Genomic DNA, 21784 nt, shown 5'->3' with positions numbered 1-21784 from the left:
GTGAACCAGAAAGCAATATATAGATATAGATATAGATATAGATATAGATATAGATATAGATATAGATATAGATATAGATATATAGATAGAGAGAGAGAGAGAGAGAGAGAGAGAGAGAATATAAATGGAATCCTTTTTTTCCCTTATTTTTCCTGCTTTTTCTTTCTCCCTTTTACTGATCAATAGTAGTGAAAGTATTTTAATACATTTTTTTATTATGTAACTCCTTTATTCATATGGCAGTGATTTACTTTGTAAGATCTTTTTGTGATTCTAAGGAGTTGTAAAAAGCTATGAGACACTGGAAAGTGAGCTTTTTCCACCTGTGATTTTTTTTTAAATTGTAATTGCCCATTTTAGACATAAACTCTTTTTTAGGTTGTGAGGATAAATATTGAATAAAAACATTATATACATTGTATGTTGTTGCATTTTTTTTAAACAATGAAATGGAAAACTCCAGGTAAAAGAAAACTGACTACTTGTATGTCTGTTGTCTTTGTGTGCTATTGTTGGTATTATAATTATTTTATTACTATAGTTTTTCTGTTTTCTAATAATTTTATATTGTTTAAAATGCATTTCTACTTATTTTGGGGTTGTCTGAATTCATAAGCTTAAGATTATGTAAGTTACTTTTTTAATGTTATCTCATGAAATTTTATGAAGCAGCAGTATGCATAGAGGATTTATTTTATTTTATTTATTTTTTTATAGAGGATTTAGAGATGGCTTTGGAATCAAAAAGATTTGGGTTCAAGTCCAACCCAAGCAAATCTCTAAGAGTAACTTGTGAAACAATTAATTATATGAATCAGTAAAGAATATATCGACACCTATGAAATCACAAATCCAGGCCCAAAAAGGTTTTCATGAATTTACAAAAATATATAAAGTATAAATGAATGGCTTAAAACTATTATAATAAATTGAAACTAAAAACTAAATTCTGCTTCAGAATGACAATTAAAAAACATGAAATTTAACATTTTTCATTTTTAAAAGGCCTATTTTTTCTGATAAATATACACAATACATTTAGTGAAGAGAAGTATTTAAATAAAAACTATTTTATGTGACCATACTTATAAAATACCATCTAGAGAAATGTTGACAGTTTCAATGTGTTTTGGATTTGTTTTAGAGTTTTTACATAATATTGTAAAAGATGATGTATATGTGAATCTCAAAAAGGAAATAGTGATATAATCTGATGTGTATATGTATATATACATGTTTATAATATATGGATATAGTAAAGAAGTCTAAACTTAGTTTATTTTAGAGAAGTTAATTTACAAGTTTCAAACTTTTTAATTTTTAAAATTCATTTTCAAGTAAAAAGTATTTTAACAATGACTAAGTGCTAAAATCATCCTTATATTCTTTAGAAATGAAACTCAACTTGAAAAATAGTATTAACCAAATAAAGGGTCAAAGATTTAGAATTGAAAGTCAGATAATAGATCATCTAGCCCTACACCCTCATTTAATAGATGAGAAAACTATTGTGCTATAGATTAAGTGACTTGCCCATGGACAGTATAGTTAAGAAGCAGCAGAGTTGAGTTGGTATTTTAACCCAAGTCCTCAGACTCCATAGTCACTATCTTTTCAATTAGAAACAAACATACTCAATATTGCCTTTTTTAACCGAGTCGAACTTTCTTTTAAATATTAAGTGAAATGCCCTTAACTTTTTTGCTTTCTCTCAAAAGTATAGATTAAAACCCTTTTCTTATGAGTAAATAATCTTAAATTTATGTTTTCATATATATTTAATTTTTGTCTTCTTTGAATTTTCAGATTGCTCTGGGAACAGTTACTAATGTGGAAGAAGCAGTGAAGTGGATAAGTTACACTTATCTTTATGTACGGATGAGAGCAAACCCATTAGTGTATGGCATCAGTCACAAAGCCTATCAGGTATAAAATGCTTTTTAAAAAAATCAGATCTACTTTCTGGTTCTATAATCTGTTCTTGATATGGGGCTAAATATTTACTATTGCTACTTCATCTAACAGCTATGTACGTAGGTAAAAGAAAGATTTCTCATCTTAAATCAAAAATTAAAAGGAAAATTAATTTTATTGCATGTTGTCTTTCACTTTCTCAAAACTTTTACACCATTATACCAATAAATAAGTGTAATAGTAATTAGTAAATGACTATCTTGCTTTTATTTTCTCCACTTAAAATTCTACTGTTTAGTTTCTGGAATTAGAAGAGAAAACCTATCAAAACTAAAAATAATAGAGTTATGCTATATATAATATATTCCTCCTTTCAAATCCTTTCCTAACACCCAGAACATAATTAATATATAGCAAATAATGAGCTTTTATTTACTAAGAATTTTAGGCTTGAGATCAAGTCATGTTTGTATATGTGTAATAGAATGTGAATCAACTTTTTGTGCTTCATTTTTGAGTTGTGTTGTCTACATGGTTTACAAAGAAAAAAAGAAAGTTTATTTTTTCTTTAAAGCCATATTTTAAAATACTCTATAGATTAAAATCCAATTTCTTTCTACTAAAGAACTATTTTATGGTCATTTTCCAGCTATTGATGATGGAGACTCAACTTATCAGACACTGGGAATGCTTTGAATACAATTCATCTAATTTTCTTTAATGGCACTTTAAAAAAAATTGCATTTAGCTACATTTTTTCACTATGTTTATTTTTACATTGCAAACAAATTCTTCAGTCATTTTTCTATTCATTGTACTTTGCAGCATTCTCATGAGGTAAATTTGTACATAATAAAATTGAGATGCAGATGAGAGAAAAACAACCAGTTTAAAAGACTGCAAATTAGATCCAATAGACTTCTGTAATTTTTAATTATTCTTGATAATATTGGTATCACCATTCATTGTTTGAAACCTATAGTAAATTTCAAATGGATCTCTCATTTTATAGACATTAGGTAGTAGGTAGAACATCTTAAAGATTAATTTGACTTTCCTCAAGTTACATGTAAATTGAGGTGTAGGGAGATAGGAACTTGACCAAAGTCACAGAGAAAGAGGCAGAGCTCAAATCTATTTTTTCTAATTCCAGGTTCAATGATCTTTCAAGTTTAATTTGTTGCCTCCTTTACTTATGTTAGCAGTGATCTCATAATTTCTAGATATGGCTCTTTTTCAATGTTGATCCTTCCTGACTTCTCTGTAACAGTTGACACTGTTAATTGCCTTTTCCTTCTGGATATTCATTCTACTTTAGGATTTCATAACACTATTCCCCCACTGGTTCTTTTTTCTGTACAATTTCTCTTTTGTTAGTTCTTCAAGTCTTGTTTGCTAACTGTAAGTGTCCCCAAGATTGTCCTGAATCAGTCAGCCAATATACATTTAAATGTCTACCTTATGCCAAACTCTACAATAAATGCTAGGAATACTAAGAAAGGTACAAAAATAGCCCCTGCCCTCAAGGAGCTAACAATCTAATACTTCCCTTTTCCCCTAATTACATTATTATACTTGACAATATCATCAGCTCCAAAGATTTCAGTTATTGCCTCTATGCAGAGGCCTCCCAAATCTGCTTATCCAGCTTTGGTCTATCTCCTGCTGTATAATCATACATCATCACTTGCCATAGGCTAGCCAACATGGGTCTACTGTTGCATTGGCTACTATGGCTGTTTTCCTATTAGCCATTTTTTCTACTCCTTCACCTCTCCACTTTGGCCACCCCCCCTTTCCATCCGTTCCCCTTCTCCATGCCCCTCCCCCGCAACATACTCAGTAATATACATTGGTTCCATGTTACCTCTAGAATCAAATATAATGTTCTCTATATGGCTTAAAATCCCTTCCTAAACTGGTCCTTACTGGTTCCAGTCTTTTAAAAATATTTCCATACATTTTATGTATTATACATTCTAGTTACACTGGAGCACTATTGTTCCTCACAAGAAACTCCATCTACTCATCTCTGACTTTGCACTGCTTGGCCTCCAGTCCCGAAATGCTCTGCCTTCCCATCTCCAACTCTTTTTTCCACAGGTTTCTTTCAAGGCTCAGCTTGAATTCAAATCCTGCAGGAAATTTTTCCAGTCTCCCCAAATACCGGCTATTAGTGCCTTCTATTCTAAGATCACCTTCATCTAATTTGTGTGTGTTGGGGGTGGTGAGGGAGTATACCTGTATCTTGCTGCTTATTTATATGCTATTTTGCATCGTCAAATGTAACTTCTTGAAGGTGAGACTGTTTTTCCCCTTCTTTGTTTCTCCAATGTGTCACATAGTACCTTACACCTTAGTAAGTATGTAACTATATTTTTTTGTGAAATATGTTATATCCTATAAAACTACATATGAATATTTTAAAGTAAGGAAATATTATGTTTACAAATGTATTTACCCCAATGAATATATTCTGAGAAGCTTCATGGAAAGAAATCCAGAAAGCAAATACTTAAATCATAAGGTAGATAGGAAATGAAGAGCGAAGTGGTAAGTCATTTCTACGTATTTTACTATTTTTAAGGGATATAATTTTCTTTATTTTACTTTCTTGTCCTTCCTCCCAAAATACATAGGATCTTTTTACTATAATTTAGAACTCTCTTAGGTAATGATATATAGCTATCTCATTATATCAGTGTATGTATTTTATTCTACTAAACATGAAGTTTCTGTTAGTTATGAAGTTCATGCTAGATAATTCAGTTTAAGCAATTTTACTCTTATTTGTTGCTTTAGTAATATAGATTTCTAAGTGTTTTACTTCATGAACCCAAGATACTGAATATCTTCCCTTATTTTAACTCAGTTTACAGTTAATAGGCCAATTTATCACATATTACTACCAGTCTCCATTTTCTGTAGTCCTTGTGTGTGTCTGTCTCTTTCTCTCTCCTCTTCTTCAGTTCCCCTTCTCTTTTACTCTCTCCTCTGTCTTAACATCTCTTTTCTTTATCTCTCTGTATATACTCTCTTTCTCTTTCTCACTGTTTTTGTTCTTTCTGTTTGCCTCTTTTTCTTTCCGTCTTTGTCTCTCTCCCTCCACCCCCCAAACCCCAACCCCAAGATCTTTGATTTCATCAGTTTAAGGAAATGTAAGTGAGCAAACTCTCAGCCACTGAAAATTATGTACCTGATCTGTAATTCATCATTTTAAAACTGTCTGGGGCACTGGAAAAGTTTAACAACTTGCCAGGAAACACAGCCTTTGTGTGTCAGAGACTAGACTTGAATTCAGATCTTCCCACTAGCTTTCTTTCCATTACACTAGGCTCATTCACCATGTAATACAGATTTTGTTTTAAAATCTGTTCCTAAATTCCACAGTTTTCAAGAATAGAAGACTTAAATCAATTCAAAGTACTAATAATTCCCCACTGCTTAGTCCTTAGTTAATTAAGGCAACAAAGGAATGCCATGGGATAGAGCTTTGAACCTGGAGTTAGGAAGGCTTTGAAATGCAGGATTTATGCAAGATCTCATTACTGCTTGTCTCAGACACTTAACCCTGGGCTGAATACTGAATTTTCCTGCTTTAGTATCCTTATCTGCAAAGTAAAGACAGCAACAGCATCTCCTTCCCAACCTTGTTGTGGGGATCAAATGAGATAATATTTGTAAAGTTCTTTGTGAACCTGACAGTGTTATGTAAGTGCTATTATTATTTTGATTATTAGAGTATGGAGCCATGTTGGTGAACCTCTGGCTGCTCTCCTCCCCCTCTCCACACATGCCTGAGAACATTCCTCACATGCCCTGCCCTTCTGTCCCTCAGCCCAATGGGAGAGCTTCTTGCTTCCCCTGTCTGGGGTAAGGCTGGCAGCTCACATAAACTGTGGACTCTCAGTCTCTAAAAGGTTCATCATTATTGGCCTAGAAGAGAGCATAGAATCTGATGCCAGCAATATCTGAATTCAAATCTAGCCTCAGATGCCTAATAGTTCTGTGATCCTAGGTAAGATATTTAACCTCCCAATGCCTTAATTTCTTCATCTATAAAATAGCACTATCACACCTGCCTCACAGAGTTATTGAGAAGATCAAATGAGTTAGTGTTTGTTAAGTGCTTCTCAAACTTTAAAGTGTTTTTGTAGTTAAATGTATCTTTTAGCAATTGGGGGAAATGATGAAAGAATTCATTGTCATACTTCAGGACATTTCTTATTAAAATCATTTTCTTATGCCTTAGATTAATCACTGTATAGTCTAGATACTATAAGGTAGCACAAACGATCATTTTTCCTAATGAAACATGAATAATGTTACAATTTTTAAAATTCTACTTGGTTAAATGTTAGAGAAAAAAATGTGAATTATTTTTTATTCAATTTGACAAACACTAAGTTACTGTGTGTAAGATACCATGTTTAAATATATCAAAATTCAAAGAATTTGAAAACTGTCCAGTGTCACAGATCAACCAGGAATTTGCCAAATTCTAATTTTATATTTTAAAGGATTATTATAGGCATAGTCATAATATAAAAATGAACAATTTCTTTGAGCGAACAGTTCTTTTTTATATATCAGCTGTAATTTATTTCATTGATTATATACATATAACTATTATAAAGCTTATATTTCTTAAATAATAGTAAGGAATGGTATCTCCTACTTTACTAAGATGTCAGTAACAAAATTAGGTAGATATTTTAATTACCTAAATGTTTAAAAAAAAGGAGTCCAATAAAAATGACATTTCACCAACAGCTCTCTGTGTTCTTCATAGATGGATCCAACATTAGAGAAACATCGAGAACAGTTAGTCATTGAAGTTGGACGAAAGCTAGACAAAGCTCGCATGATTCGTTTTGAAGAACGGACTGGATATTTTTCTTCAACAGATTTGGGCAGGACTGCCAGCCATTACTATATCAAATACAACACCATTGAGGTAATACTCTGAATATAATAAAATAAATTTTAGTGATACATTTATTAATAACCTGGCCTTTTTCCTATTCCTACTCTCCCTCTTTAACAAAAAAAAAATGAAATAAACATTCTTCAGAAATTTTTTTTTTTTGTACTAGGCCTATGATTACTTTGTTATAGGAAACTCCCAAAGAGAAAACTTATTCTGACAAATGAGATCACTGCTGTTTAATTTTAAGGCTTGAAATGTTGCCTGAAGCCCTAAATGGTAGAACACAGAGCCCCTTTGTGCTAAGACAAAACTTAATACAAATTCCTCTGACTTCAAGGTCAACTTTTTTTATTCACTGCACCACTCTATTGATATCCATTGGTGTGAAGGGACTTTTGCACAGGTGGAAACTCTGAGAAGTTCTCCCAGTTCTGTTTATTTTATTCTGCATCAGTTCATGTAGATTTCTCCAACTTTTTCATAAATAATCTTTTTTATCATTTCTTATAGCACAATAATATTCCATCACCAGCATATACTATAGTTTGTTCAACCATTCCTCAATTGATGGATATCTTCTCCATTTCCAATTCTTTGCCACCAAAAAAATTTTTTTGTACAACTAGGTCCTTTCCCCTTTATTATGATCTCTGCTATAAAGACCTAATACTGATATTACAGGATTAGAAGATATCTATGCTTTTATATATTCTTTTGGGCATAGTTTCAAAATGCCCTTCAGAATCAGTTCACAACTCCCAATAAGCATTGTAGTTTCTTAATAAATGCTTATTGATTATTTGATGAATTGATTAGAGACTTACATGTGCCACCCTGGCCAGTACTAGGCACTTCGATGGTCCCAGGAATGTCCTAGTGCTTATTGCCAAATCAAAAGGCCAAACACAATGAATATATCTCTGTACATTTGCATCACAATTAGATGGGCCTATTTTCATTATGCGTTCTATATTTCAGAGGACACCCTAATGTATTTGCCAGTTTTCTTTCAATCTTTTGGGAATCAGTAGGTAACTTTGAGTTGTGCTTGCATCTTTTTATGATACCATCATATTATATTTTCTTATTAGTCTTACCCTATAGTTTATAGCTGACTGCTAATTGCTTAATCACTATTTCTGTCAACCAACTCAATCACTTTCCAACATTTTCAGTTACTTTATGTTGCCCATCTATTGACTATTGGACTTATGAGAATGAATTAAATGTTTGAGTACTTTTTAAACCATAAATCATAATAGAAAGGCAGTGTGGTATAGTAAAAATAACCAAAAGCATTTGAAGTTAGGAACTTCTTATTCTTCCTGTAAAACTTAGCAGCTCTATAGGTATAGTCATTCTTTTGACCTCTCTGTGCCACAGCATCTTCATCGATATCATGAGGACAAAATACCTATAGTGTCATTCAAATCATTGTGTGAAGGTGTGATATGCAAACCTTTAAGTGCATTGCTGTTATCACTTATTATTATCACTATTATTACACAGTTGTAAAAATGTATTATTAATGTTGCTTCCAGATCCCCTCTAATTTCTGCCCTTGTCGTTGCCTATTCCTCATATATATTTTTTCATCTGCTTATAATTCTCCTATATATCCTTAGTAAAATTTTCAGAACTTTTGGCAATATTAGACAAGCTACATATTCCTATTTGTTCTGTTTTGAATTTAATGGGATATGTAAGTTGGCAAGTTTTGGGCTAATAGTGTTTTTTACATATGCACATATCGAAGGAGAACAGGACCCTCATTTTCATGATGTAAATTCTTAGCGATCTTAGAGTGGCTTTATTAGAAAACTTAAATAAATTTTTGTGCTTTTGGAGATCTCTTAGTTAATATGTTTTAGAAGTGGATTTTGGTCTTATTTAAAGAAACCAGGTGATATTTTCAGAATTGTGATTTAGGGAATAAAGTGTTCCACATTCTAACCTCGTGGTGGGTGGGAGGGCTGTGTGTGTGTGTGTGTGTGTGTGTGTGTGTGTGTGTGTGTGTGTGTGTATACAGTCTACTAAAATTCTTACTGATATTTAATAATTGTAATTACTGTATATGACTTTGATAACTAAATAGTTAACTTGCTTTGGTAGACTTTCAATGAACTCTTTGATGCTCATAAAACAGAAGGCGATATCCTTGCTATAGTATCTAAAGCTGAAGAATTTGAGCAAATTAAGGTAAGATTATTTGTAGGTAGAGTATATGATATGTAAGTATGTAAATCCTATCTTACAAAATTCCATAGCTTTCAGTTTATAAAATTCTTATTCCAGGAAAATATGAGCTGAATAGCATTGATTTTCAGAATCTTGGAAATTGCTACAATCTACCAAAATTATATCACTCCAATGTGACTTGTAACATCATGCCTTGTCACATCATATGTTGTTCCTATACTAACATTCAAATATCTCCTCCTTATAGATTCTGCATTGAAAGAAATCATAAGGAAATCACAAAGAATGCAAATGAATGTTTTGTTTTATAATAACAAGGTTATTAAAAGATAATGTAAAATGTTATGTTATTCAAACCTCAGAAATATTTTTTTCTTTACTTGTATTATTAATCTTATTAACAGTGAAAACTCTAATGCCATAAATCATAGTACTTCAGTCTTAAGCTATGAATGTATTATGCAATGTGAAAAATATATGACTATAATGAATGCATGCATTCAATGTTAATTCAAGATTGCCCCAATCTAGATTACAGAGGTTTTACTCCGGTCAACTAAAAAATGAAATGTCATCAGTTGAAGAATGTTGAGGTCAGAAGATTCAATTTTTGTGGCATATCAAATTTCTGTATGTCAATGGCAACCTTAATATTGGTGATGAATAATAATGTAATTTTATGAGTAATAAGACCATTTCAAATAACATTAGCTATAGTGTGTGGGAGGGTGTCTTATTTAGTATTAAAATAGGAACCTAATGTATTTATAGCTAAATGGGCATTTTCTCCCCTAAAAATGAATAAATGTGGATTTAAATTTGGAGTGACATTTTTCTTAAAAACCAGCCCTTGGTTATACTTAAATAGTTTTTCCTCTATAGGTCAGAGAAGAGGAAATAGAGGAGTTAGATGTTTTATTGAATAATTTCTGTGAACTCTCTGCTCCTGGAGGTGTAGAAAATAGTTATGGAAAAATAAATATCCTTCTTCAAACGTATATAAGCCGAGGAGAAATGGATAGTTTCTCCCTCATATCAGATTCTGCATATGTTGCACAGGTAAGACATTTTTTCTTTTTTCTTTTTCATTCATTCTCAATGTTTCCTACCTAATTAACTTATTCAGTATTAGGAGTATTGTGATCTCTACTATAAGAAAGTTAATAACTGAAGAAGGTACATTTCATTTAGCTTATTTTTTTAAGTGCTTTAAATTAACCTTTTTGTTTTCAGAAGTTTAAGCAGAAATCAAGAGGTGGGAATTATTAGTTTAAAATATTTCTAATGACTATGCTTTTTACTTAATAAAATAATAAAACAACCTAATGTAATTATCATTTTGTTTTACTTATTTGCAGAATGCAAGGATCTGATAGGATTTTAGATTGCAAAATATCTTAGAAAGCTGGACACTTTTCCCATAGACGTGTATATGTGTAACTTAATTTATGCATTCCTCTTTATGACATAAGTTTGATAAAAATGCAATGTACAAACACATTTCAAATGTGATTATATTCAAACTCTTGACAAACATTGACCTTGTAGATTTGAATATTGGGGGCCAATCAGCAAGTGTTCCCTCAGACATAAACCTCAATGAGTTTATAATCATTTTAAAAAAATGATGTCTTTGTTCAATTCAGTTTGGGTCTACTTTTCATGAGGGTAATATATATCATTTTTTTTACAGTGCTCTTTTCCATTTAAATGAAAGAAAACAAAGATTCACTCCTTTAAATGAACTTTTCCAACTTAACAAACTTTCTTTTAAGACTCTATCTTCTCTGTTAAGATCATCCTTTTCCATTACATTTTATTGGTTAGTAACAACTTAATGAATTAACTTAATGAAACTGAAGACAATCATAACTACACATGCAGATTTTTTCATTTAATTTTATTATGTTATGAGATGAAAGTAGGAAGAAGTATATGGTTTTGTTGTATAAAGATGTAATCTATGGAAGATATGTTTCTATGGAAAGTTATATTACACATTAAAATGAACACTAAGCAATAATTTGAAATAACTTTTAATATAAAAAGAATGAAAAGTTTATAAATGTTATGTAGGTGCATTTGTATACTAATTGAAAACATTCTATAATGTAATAAAAATAATATCCAGGTGATGATTTCATGACATATAAAAAATGGAAACAGGTATGGTGAGAAATTTTAACTTATCCCATTTTTCACTGATTTGGGTGGCATGTGGTTCTCCAGTGAGATATCAGAGAATAGTATGCACTTAAAAAGCACTCGTGTACTTGGCAACAATCCTTATTTCTAACTTCCTCTTTTTCATTATTTTTCTCAAATTAGTATTATTTTATATTTATTTTTTGACCATAGTTACTTTCATCTTGAAAGTTGATTGTTTGGCTAAGAAGTCTGGGAAATAACTATTATTACAGAATTTTATATAAAGCAATATTGATTGTATTAACAAGTCTTATTTGATTAAGAGACTCTGAGAATACCTAGCTTTGATCTGACAATTACAATGTGTTAATGAGAGTCACTGTTTTAGTGAATCTGTAGTCTACTTCGTTCTAATATTATACTACTGGCAGTAGCACCAAAGGACATAGAATGCATAATGTTGTAGACATGGTAGTCCTCCATAAAGTTAAGTACTTTATGGTACTAACTGTCACCATTTGGAATTAGTTTCTAATCTTTGAAAACTAAAAGTTACATGGCAGTTGCAGATCATATTGGTATAGGAAATTTCTTCAGGGTTACTCATATTATTGAAATAACAAATATGAAATAAATGATACATAGTGTTCAAGGAGAACTAGCACCTCTGTTGTGAGTGCTTGCCAAACCTTTGCTATCTACTTTTCACCCAACTGTTACCTATGGCTCCAAGAAGCTGTTGTAGGCACAACTGCCCTACCTTTATAAAATTATCTTGGTAAGTGGGTTAAACCAGATTGAGGCTAACAGGCCTCAAATCCATTAGTGAGTTAGGTGGATTTCTACCACATGCATGTGAAGGCTTCCTCTGGAGAAATGGATGGATGAAAATAATTTATTCTCATAACCATGAATTCAGCTTTGAAGGCATCAAGGTCATCCATTGCATCCTGGGCCATCACCATTCATCCTAACTTTTGTCTTACCTCTGAGATTTGATGACTGAAAGAGAGATAGAGACTTGACAACTTTGTGCAGGTCAAGAAATCATGCCGTGGGGGCAGCTGGGTGGCTCAGTGAATTGAGAGTCAGGCCTAGAGATGAGAGGTCCTAGGTTCAAATCCGGTCTCAGACACTTCTCAGCTGTGTGACCTTGGGTAAGTCACTTGACCCCCATTGCCTATAAAATTAAAAAAAAAAAAAGAAATCACACTGCGATGTCACTGGTCCTCTCAAAACTAGGACTAACAACATTACTGTTGAAATATAAATATGAACCAAAAAGTCTGTTCAGTATTTCAGTAGATAAATGATCTCAATATCAGTACCTCTCTATCAGTATAGACTGCCACTCAGAATCCCATACCTTCTCATCATATTTGGTTCTTATTTATGAACTCCAACAACTCCTATATGAAGAACTATGTATGACTCTAGAAGCCTTCTAGGATTTTGAAATTCCTTGTGCATTACTCAGAGTACCCAAGTAGACCTTTCTGTTATACTTCAGCCTTATATTACAACTGACCCACCCACCTCCTTTTATGATCATTACATTCCATGTCTGTTGCCTGCTATGCCACTTTTTGCATAAAAATCATTGCCAGTAATAGGTTGTGTCCTACTTATATATCTATCATGCTTTTCTACATTGCTTTTTAGAGATTATGATGTTCTATACTTCATAGTTATAACATCATTCGTGGCTTTAAAAAGATTCCCTGCACAAAGTCCATACTATTTCTCTTATTTGATTCTGGGCCCAGCTCATGATTTATCAATAATGTTTATCTAATATCCATATAATGATGGTAAATTCAATACACTATTCATCCAAGTACATATAAGAGACTTGATAGTAGATATTCATTTTTCATCTCTTGATTTTTGCTGTATATATTTGTTGAAGAACTTCTTCTGACTGGTTGTGAATCTCATTGAAAAGCCCTTTCAACATTCTAGAATTTAGTATACAGTAGCATTCTCATGAATATCTGATGGGCTTTACTTCATACAGAGAACCTACCTTTTGTTTGGGTTTTACATAGGATATAAAACTAGGAAGCACCTTTTTCTCCTTGTATTTCACTTATAAAATGATGATCTAGAACAGTGATGGGAAAACTATTCCCCCCCAGGCCAGATCATTACAGTGATTAGGGAATTGTTTAAGGCAGTGATGGGCAAACCACTGCCTGGAAGATCCCAGTCTAGTCTAGATAAGCCTGCACTAAACACCGTCCCCCTCCCCTTTGATGGCAATAAAGGTAGTGGTCTGTGGCAAACTTAACAGGGCCCAGGGAGAGGTCCTGGAGCCAAAAAGAACCCAGATGCCAGATGGTTCAGGATCACTAGGAAACTCAATAAATAACGGCAAGGCAGCAGGTAGGATGGGAAATCAGGGTAGACTCAGCCACTAAGGAAAAGCAGCCAGTACCTACAGGTTAAACCAGAGAAAGACTATCAAACCTCAATTAACAGCCTTACTCCCACATTCTAGAATCTTTTCCTGCATCTGCATATCCATACTGACCCATCTCACATGTTCAAATCCTCTCTTCCTTATAACAACACTGAAACCTGAACTTTCCCAGAATCACATAGTCTGAAAGGCAGAAACTTGCTTGGCAAGTGGTCTTTTAAACTTTGCTTGAAGATCTCCAAAGAACTACCTCTCATGACAACCTGTTCTCATTCTCAACAGCTCTCATTGTAGAGAGTTTTTCCTGACATTTCGTGTATATTTTCCTCTTTGCAAGTTCCAACCATTGAACCTTCTGGAATCAAACAGAAAAAAAAATTAATCCTCTTTTATATTCAAAAGCTCTTTAAATACTTTAAGGATAGCTGTTTCTTTTCATACCTCCCTCTGCCCCACTCCAACACCAATCTTCTTTTCTACAGCCTAATCATTCCCATTTCTTTCAACCAATCCTCATTTGACATAAACTTAAGGCCCTTCACCTTGATTGCTCTTCTCTGTGCACCATCCAGCTTATCAATGTCCTTTTTAAAACTGTGGTGCCAAAAACTGAATGTGATATCCCAAAAGAGGTCTGATGAAGGTGAAACAGTGGAGCCCTCAGCTCCTAGAATAATAGCTCAAGATAACATCAGTCTTTTTGGCTGCTGCAAAAATACATTGCCATCCTCTACTGCTAGATGCTCTTTCAATCAGAATAGTAGAAATTATTAACACATTCAGCTGCTAATTTCAGAATCTTGCTTCACTCACTACCTGTCCTCAACAACCTGACTTGCTACCTTTGAAGTTTACCCCACCCAGGAATACAACCTTCTCCAGATCTCCTTTCTCCTTCCCTATGTGGTTTGAAGACAATCACCTTTAGCTTAGAACTTAACAATGTATACTGTTTAGCACAAGGGTATTATATTTTTCTTCCAAATACTGGCTTAAATATGTTTCTCATTTGTTGCAACAAATTCTTTTTATTCTAATTTCTTACAAAAAAGAGCAGTTTCATTAAGAAAATCTTGCATTGGACTTTAAAGGAAAAATTAGATGCCTAAAAGTATTCTTAAAAGTTAACCCAATCTCATTTTCTTGAAAATTTTTTGAAATTATATTTGAATAATACATTTAATACTTTTTCTACTATACCTGATTTCTTATTACTCTGTGCAGATTTCGTATATATACCTTAATGACCATCCATTATTAACATGTTGTTCTCTCTTCCCTTACACTCCTCTTAGAATTTGAGCTCCATAAGGGTAGGAACAATTTTCCTTTTCCTTCTATCCCCACCACAGTGCCTAGCATGTAGTAAGCATTTTAAAAATGTTTGTTAACTAATTGACATTTACAAAGAAACTTTTAACATATTATCTTTTCTTCCCTTTCTATCTCCTCTTCTTTTATTCTACAGAATGCAGCTAGAATTGTGCGTGCTCTTTTTGAAGTTGCTCTCAGAAAACGGTGGCCTGCCATGACTTACCGGCTTCTGAACCTCAGCAAAGTCATTGACAAGCGATTGTGGGGTTGGGCTAGCCCTTTGAGACAGTTCTCAGTGTTACCACCATCTGTCCTTACAAAATTAGAAGAAAAGAAACTCACTGTAGATAAGCTGAAAGACATGAGGAAAGATGAAATAGGTAAGAAAGAATGGAAGTTGTTTTTAAAACATTAGGGTTTGAAAATAAAATCTTTTGTCTATTTAAAAAATAACATTGTTTTTCATATAAACTTATCATTTTGATTGTGAAATCTAGTGTCCTTTTGTAGAAACTGATACTTTACCTTTGTACTAACAACAAAGTATAGGAAAAAGATCACTAGACTTTAATTTGGAAAATCTGATTTTGTGTCATGATTCGACTATATTAAAGCTTTTTTTATTTTCACTTTTGGAAGACCACTTAATTTTTCTGAACCTCAGTTCTTTTTTTTTTTTTTAATAAAATACAAGGATTAGGACTTATATAGCATACCTCATAGATTAGATTAGTATGAGGATCAAATGTAATATATGTTAAAAAGCTATACAAATTTAAGACACTGTTACCCTTCACTAAAGTCCTATTTTGATGTCTCATTGTGGTATAAAGGATTCTGAGTTTTCAAAGATTATCAGGAGGACACAGGCTCTGACAAGCTTAACAAAGGGAAAGCCTTCAGATATGAGCACAAGAAGTGATTATGTACAACTGAGTTCAAAGAGAGTAATCACTAAAGGGCAATGATTTTTTTTAGCCATTAGAATTTAGGAATATTAAAGCAGTCCTTTTATTCTTCCCTAACCAATTCCTTCTCTTAAACCTCAGAAAAGGTTTTTTCTAGACCTTCTATTCTTTTTCTCAAACTTCCTACACCTCTAGCACCCTCTCTAGCACTTACCTCTCAGGAGGACCTTATGTTTATCTCCTGTTTAACTGATATAAAACCATTCAACATGAGCTCCATCTTTTCCCTTGGTCTTAATCTCAAAACCCCTTGACATCAATCTCCACTCCTTTCCCCTAGTCTCTGTACATGAGGTGGTCCTTCATTGCTAAAGCCAATTCCTTTACCTGGTCCCTTGAAACCACTCCTTTTCAGTCTTTACAAGAAATATTAAAACAAAGTCCAAAGTCTGGAGGGAAAAAATAGAAGAAAATATAAGGTCTGAGCAAAAATAACCTATAAAACAGACTGAAAATTAAATTAAATTAAATTAAATTAAAGAGCACCAACATCATGACCAAAAAAAAGCTTAAATATCACATTTCAAGCATCAAAAAGGAATACTTACCAGATATTTTAGAACCAGAGGATAACATAAAAATTGAAAGAATTCATTTATCATTTATCCTCAAGGAAACCCCAAAATGAAAACAGAAGTAGTATAGCCAAAATCCAGGTCAAGGAGTTCCCAGTCAAAACAAAGAAAAATACTTCAAGCAGCCAGAAAATAACAATTCAAGTTCCAGGGAGTCACAATCAGCATCACACCCTCCACTGTCAAGGAGCGGAAAGCTTGTAATATGATATTCCAGAAGCAAAAGATCTAAGCTCACATCCAAGAATAACTTACCCAGAAAAACTAAGTATAATCCTATGGGATGGGAAAATAGATATTGAATGAAGTAGAGAACTTTAAAGTATTTCTAGCCTGATGATCCCCATATCTATATATCCAATTCCAATCCCTCTCCTGAGCTTTTATCTTACATTATCAATTGCCTTTTGAATATTTTAAGTTCAATGTCTCAGAGACATCTTTTATTCAATATCTCCCAACAGAAGTAATCATCTTGATTCTTTCCCTTTCCAAATTTCCATATTCTTATCAAAGGCACCACCATTCTTCAGGTTTATAACATTAGTGTACTCTTATTCAGACCCTCATTATTACTACTTCTTTTTATTTAAGTATTTTTCCATGGTTACATGATTCATGTTCTTTCCCTCCCTCTTTTTCTCACCCCTCCCAGATATGACAGGCAATTCCACTGGGTTATACTTGTATTATCACTCAATACCTATTTCCATATTATTCATTTTTTGTAATACTCTTTTAAAAACCAGAACTCCACATCCAGTACCCATATAAACAAGTAAAAAATGAAATGTTGTTTTCCTTCTGCATTTCTACTCCCACAGTTCTTTCTCTCAATGTGGATAGCATTCTTTCTCATAAGTCCCTTGGGATTGTCCTGGATCATTGCATTGCTATCAGTAGCAAAGTTGATTGCATATGATCATCCCACAATTTTTCAGTCTCTGTGTACAATGTTCTCCTGGTTCTGCTCATTTCACTCCACATCAGGTCTTTCTAGCTCGTAAGGAAATCAAGCAGTTTATCATTTCTTATCACACAGTAGTATTCCATTACCATCATATACCATAATTTGTTTAGCCATTACCCAATAGAGGGACACCCCCTCATTTTCCAGTTTTTTGCCACCACTAAAAACATGGCTATGAATATTTTTGTACAAACATTTTTCATTATAATATCTTTGAGGTACAAGCCTAGGATTGCTGGTTCAAAGGGCAGGCATTCTTTTAAAGCCCTTTGGGCATAATTCCAAATGGTCTTCCAGAATGGTTGGATCAATTCACAACTCCACCAGCAATGCATTAATATCCCAATTTTGCCATATCCCCTCCAATATTTATTATTTTCCTTTATTTTTATATTGGCCAATCAGTTAGGTGGTACCTCAGAGTTGTTTAGGTTTGCATTTCTCTAATTAGAAGGGATTTAGAACACTTTTTCATATGATTATTGATAAGTTTTGTTTTCTTCATCTGAAAACTCAGGCCCTCATTACTTCTTGCCAAAATCATCACTATAGTCACTTTAATTGGTCTCCCAATGTCTCCTAAGGATGTTCACTACTACACACTATTACAAAAAGTAATTTTCCTTAACCCAGGTCTGACCGTATAACTCCTTTATTTAATCAAAGTGGCTGCCAAACCAGAGGGCAATCTGCTCAGTTGGTACAGATCTCGATGACCTCTCTCAGCTTTCTTGGTATCAATTTGTGATGTCAGCCTGTACAGCCTTTAGGAAGAAATTCCTTAGGAAATCCACCCTCTTCTTCTTATACCTCCCTTCCTCCCTTCACCTCCCAGACCCAGATAAACTAATAGCTAATGATGACTCAAATGCCTAAATATCTAGGGAGATTCAGAGAGGATCAATGGTCAAAGCTCAAAGACCCAAAGTCCCCCAGCCTCCAGGACCAAAGACCCCTCCCAGATGACTGTTAGAGTATTTATATCCTCAGGCCAACTGCCTTTGCTCCTGTCCTCAGGGCATCTGAGAACATTCAGATGTCTTCCAACTGTCTCCCTTGTCAATCAAGGTGAGACTCAGAGTTTGAACATAACAATACCTATTTACAGAGTTGAGCCTTGCTAATAATACAAGTTAGCTGTTTCAAAATACAATACTGGAACATGCCAGGTCGAGAATGTCAGACATTTTATATAGCAAACTAGAAAACAAGCAATAAAACTGCCTTTTCTAAAATTCTATTCACAGGTCAGATTATATTGTTGTTTTTTTTCCGGTAAATGCACTTTTCATTCTCTTACTCTTTTCCTCTTAGGTCACATGCTGCATCATGTGAATATTGGACTAAAGGTCAAGCAGTGTGTCCATCAAATTCCTTCCATTACACTGGAAGCAGCCATCCAGCCCATTACACGTACTGTACTCAGAGTAAGACTGAACATCTGTCCTGACTTCAAGTGGAATGATCAGGTAAGACCAGAAAGCACTTTTAACTTTCAAAAAATTCTTGTCATATTCACAGTAACAACCTAAGTTATGATGTGAACATATAAGGCTCAATGAGATAAGTACTTAGCTGTAGGGATAGCTGGCATTTAAGCTTAACATTATATATCAAAATTCTTATTCCATTTACTAGGAAATCAAAAGAAGGGATAGTTTGTAACCAGTTGTAATCAATCTGACTGATTTGTTACATGGTCACAAATTATTATACTTTCAGGAAACCAGTATAAATTTAATATTAACTCAAGAATTTTGCCTAAATTTGATATTGACCTAAGAATTTTACCCATCTGTGATTCAGTTCATATGTCACAGGTTTGATCTTGGACCCTTTCTAGGTAGATTTTAAAAGGAATTTTTGTAATGTCCTGTGTCTACTCTAGTCCATCTTCCTCATGGTGGCACTAGATGCAAAGAATTGACCTAAGATGCAGAGTCTCAAAAAGGCCATTTAAAGAGAAATAAAGGACTCAGAAGAGCTTTTCATTTTTTCTTCTTTTGATTATACCATATTTTTACAATAGAGATGAATACTATACATTACTTTTATTCCACACACATGACCTATACAATTTATGAAATGTTCATAGCCCCTGAGTTCATAGTTCCCAAGTGCTTGTTTCATTCCTTTGCTCCTCCTTCATTACTTCAAGTCACATAGTTCTTCAAAAGTGTAGATGATTTCCATATTTTCTTAAATGATAGTGTTTCTCTCTTATTAAGATTATAATTATTTTATACGTCAAAAGTATTGAAATAAGTCTGGTTTATATACAAGCTTTTAAACATTCATCTTATGTTTGGGGGGAAGGATTGATGCAACACAAATGTTCAGTTCTTATTTTCTTAACAAAAACATCTCATTGTTTTTATAGACTACCACACATATTATATTTGCCCATATATCCTACCTATATAATACAGATTTTCTTTTGTTTTTTATTTAGTATATTAAGCATAACACAACTATAATAACCATTTTAAAATTTATTGCCACTTTTTTATAAGTTGAGTAACCTCCAGTTTCCTAATCAAATCCTACATGGAAATTCTAGAAAAACAAAACTTTTATTCAAATATTTAGGATAATAGTAGGCATATGTCTATTATGAAATATTTAAAAACAGAAACATTTCCAATCTTCACATCTGAACTTGAATATTAATCAAGTTTGGCCATTAACTTGGGACTCAGGAAATTGCTTAACTTTTTTATGCTTTGGTTTACTCATCTGTAAAAACATGTAAAATTATATTAATTCTGCCTCTGAGTTCATGTAAAGAATTCAATAAAAATCATTCAAAATTTTTCTGCAAATATAAAATGCTAAATAAATATCAACTTAGATGACATTAATCTCCTTTCTCCATCCCCTATTTCTGCATGTAAATGGAGTTAAGGTTGAATTTAAAGCAGTAGGAGGTAACCTGCTTATTTAAGTTGCTATAATATAGTTTTTATTGTGTGTGGAAGTGTCTTCATTTTTTTGTATCTTTACCCCACATCCAAAATTATTTTCATGAATATTTCTTCAGATAGCATAAGTTTATTAACTTGTCATTTTGAACAAGTCACCTAGATCAGTGATGTCAAACTCAGATAGTAACAAATACTACTAAACTAGCTAGATGGAGCAGTGGCAGACCAGGAGTCAGGAAGACCTGAGCTAAATTCTGGCTTCAGACACTTACTAGCTGTGTAACCCATAGCAAGTCATTTAACCCTGTTTGCCTCAGTCTCCTCCACTGTAAAATGAGATGGCCAAGGAAATGGTAAACCACTCCAGTATTTTTGCAAAGAAAACCTCAAATAGAGGCACAGAGAGTTGGACATGATTCAAAACAACCCAAAGAACAATAAAAACAACTGCTAAATTTATATAAATACTTTTATATATACATATTTATATATAAAGATATTCTAATAGCTACATATTAACTTAGAAAACCACATATTATTATTTGTTTTCTTTTATATTTTTATTTATTTTGTCAAATAATTCTCAATTACTTGCTAATCTTATTCAGGCTACACTTGGTAGTATTGTTGGTACAGGCCATAGGCCATGTATTTTAGTACCTCTGATTTTGATCAATGATCTCCAGAGTGAAAGCTCTAGATTTTGAAATCCTCCGATGGAAAAATGAGTTGCTTCTAACTTCCTGCTATAACCAATCAGGTGGATTGTCATCAACCAAAACTCTCCTATTAGGATCTATCATTTTCTTACTCTGACCCTTCCTTATATTCTGAACTGGAAATCCTCCCCTCAGTGTAGTTATGGGCTGAACCACAATCTGAAAACCCACTATAGTATCTGCCACAGGTGTTGTTGGGAAAACCTAGCTCTCCCTCCCATACTAATTCCTATGCACCAGATCAATAGACTCTGGTGGCTCCTTATTGACTGAAATCAAACAAAAACTCCTGTTGCTTTGCATTTCAGTAAAAAAAAAAAAAAGAAAAGAAAAGAAAAGCATCTTTTTAAAAAAGAAAATTCAGTTGGATAGCTACATTAATCAAAGTATATAAATAATTTACTAGCATAATGTTTTATGTATGAGCCCAATATATTCTCCAAGTTTTTTATGGGAATGGGAACACCTAAAAGGCAGGTACTATCTTTTGCATTTTTTTTTTATTTCTAAGACTTAACAAAGTGTCCTGGCAAATGGTAGTTGCTTGGCAGATGTTTATTGACTGACTTAATTATTTTTAATGAGAACAAAAAGATTTTTTGCACCATTTATAAGTAAGCATTTTAAAAATATTTATTTAATCTTTATCCTTTTGTTTCAATTTTGTGCCTGCTTTATAATACATATACAGTGGTATATAT

At 33.0% G+C, this 21784-nt stretch overlaps 1 protein-coding gene across 1 annotated transcript in view; it reads left to right on the top strand.

Annotated features, from left to right (window-relative positions):
* Window positions 1-21784, top strand: part of ASCC3 (activating signal cointegrator 1 complex subunit 3) — a 357810-nt gene that overhangs the window by 182194 nt on the left and 153832 nt on the right. Inside the window, exons 15-20 of the mRNA XM_044675397.1 lie at window positions 1807-1926; window positions 6707-6871; window positions 8957-9043; window positions 9926-10102; window positions 15082-15307; window positions 18755-18909. Coding sequence (XP_044531332.1) covers window positions 1807-1926; window positions 6707-6871; window positions 8957-9043; window positions 9926-10102; window positions 15082-15307; window positions 18755-18909 — 930 coding nt within the window. The remainder of the gene's footprint in view (window positions 1-1806; window positions 1927-6706; window positions 6872-8956; window positions 9044-9925; window positions 10103-15081; window positions 15308-18754; window positions 18910-21784) is intronic.

This window comes from Gracilinanus agilis, chromosome 4 (genome assembly GCF_016433145.1).
Source record: "Gracilinanus agilis isolate LMUSP501 chromosome 4, AgileGrace, whole genome shotgun sequence".
NCBI classification, from domain to species: Eukaryota; Metazoa; Chordata; class Mammalia; order Didelphimorphia; family Didelphidae; genus Gracilinanus; species Gracilinanus agilis.
This window is presented reverse-complemented; position numbering and strand designations above follow the sequence as displayed.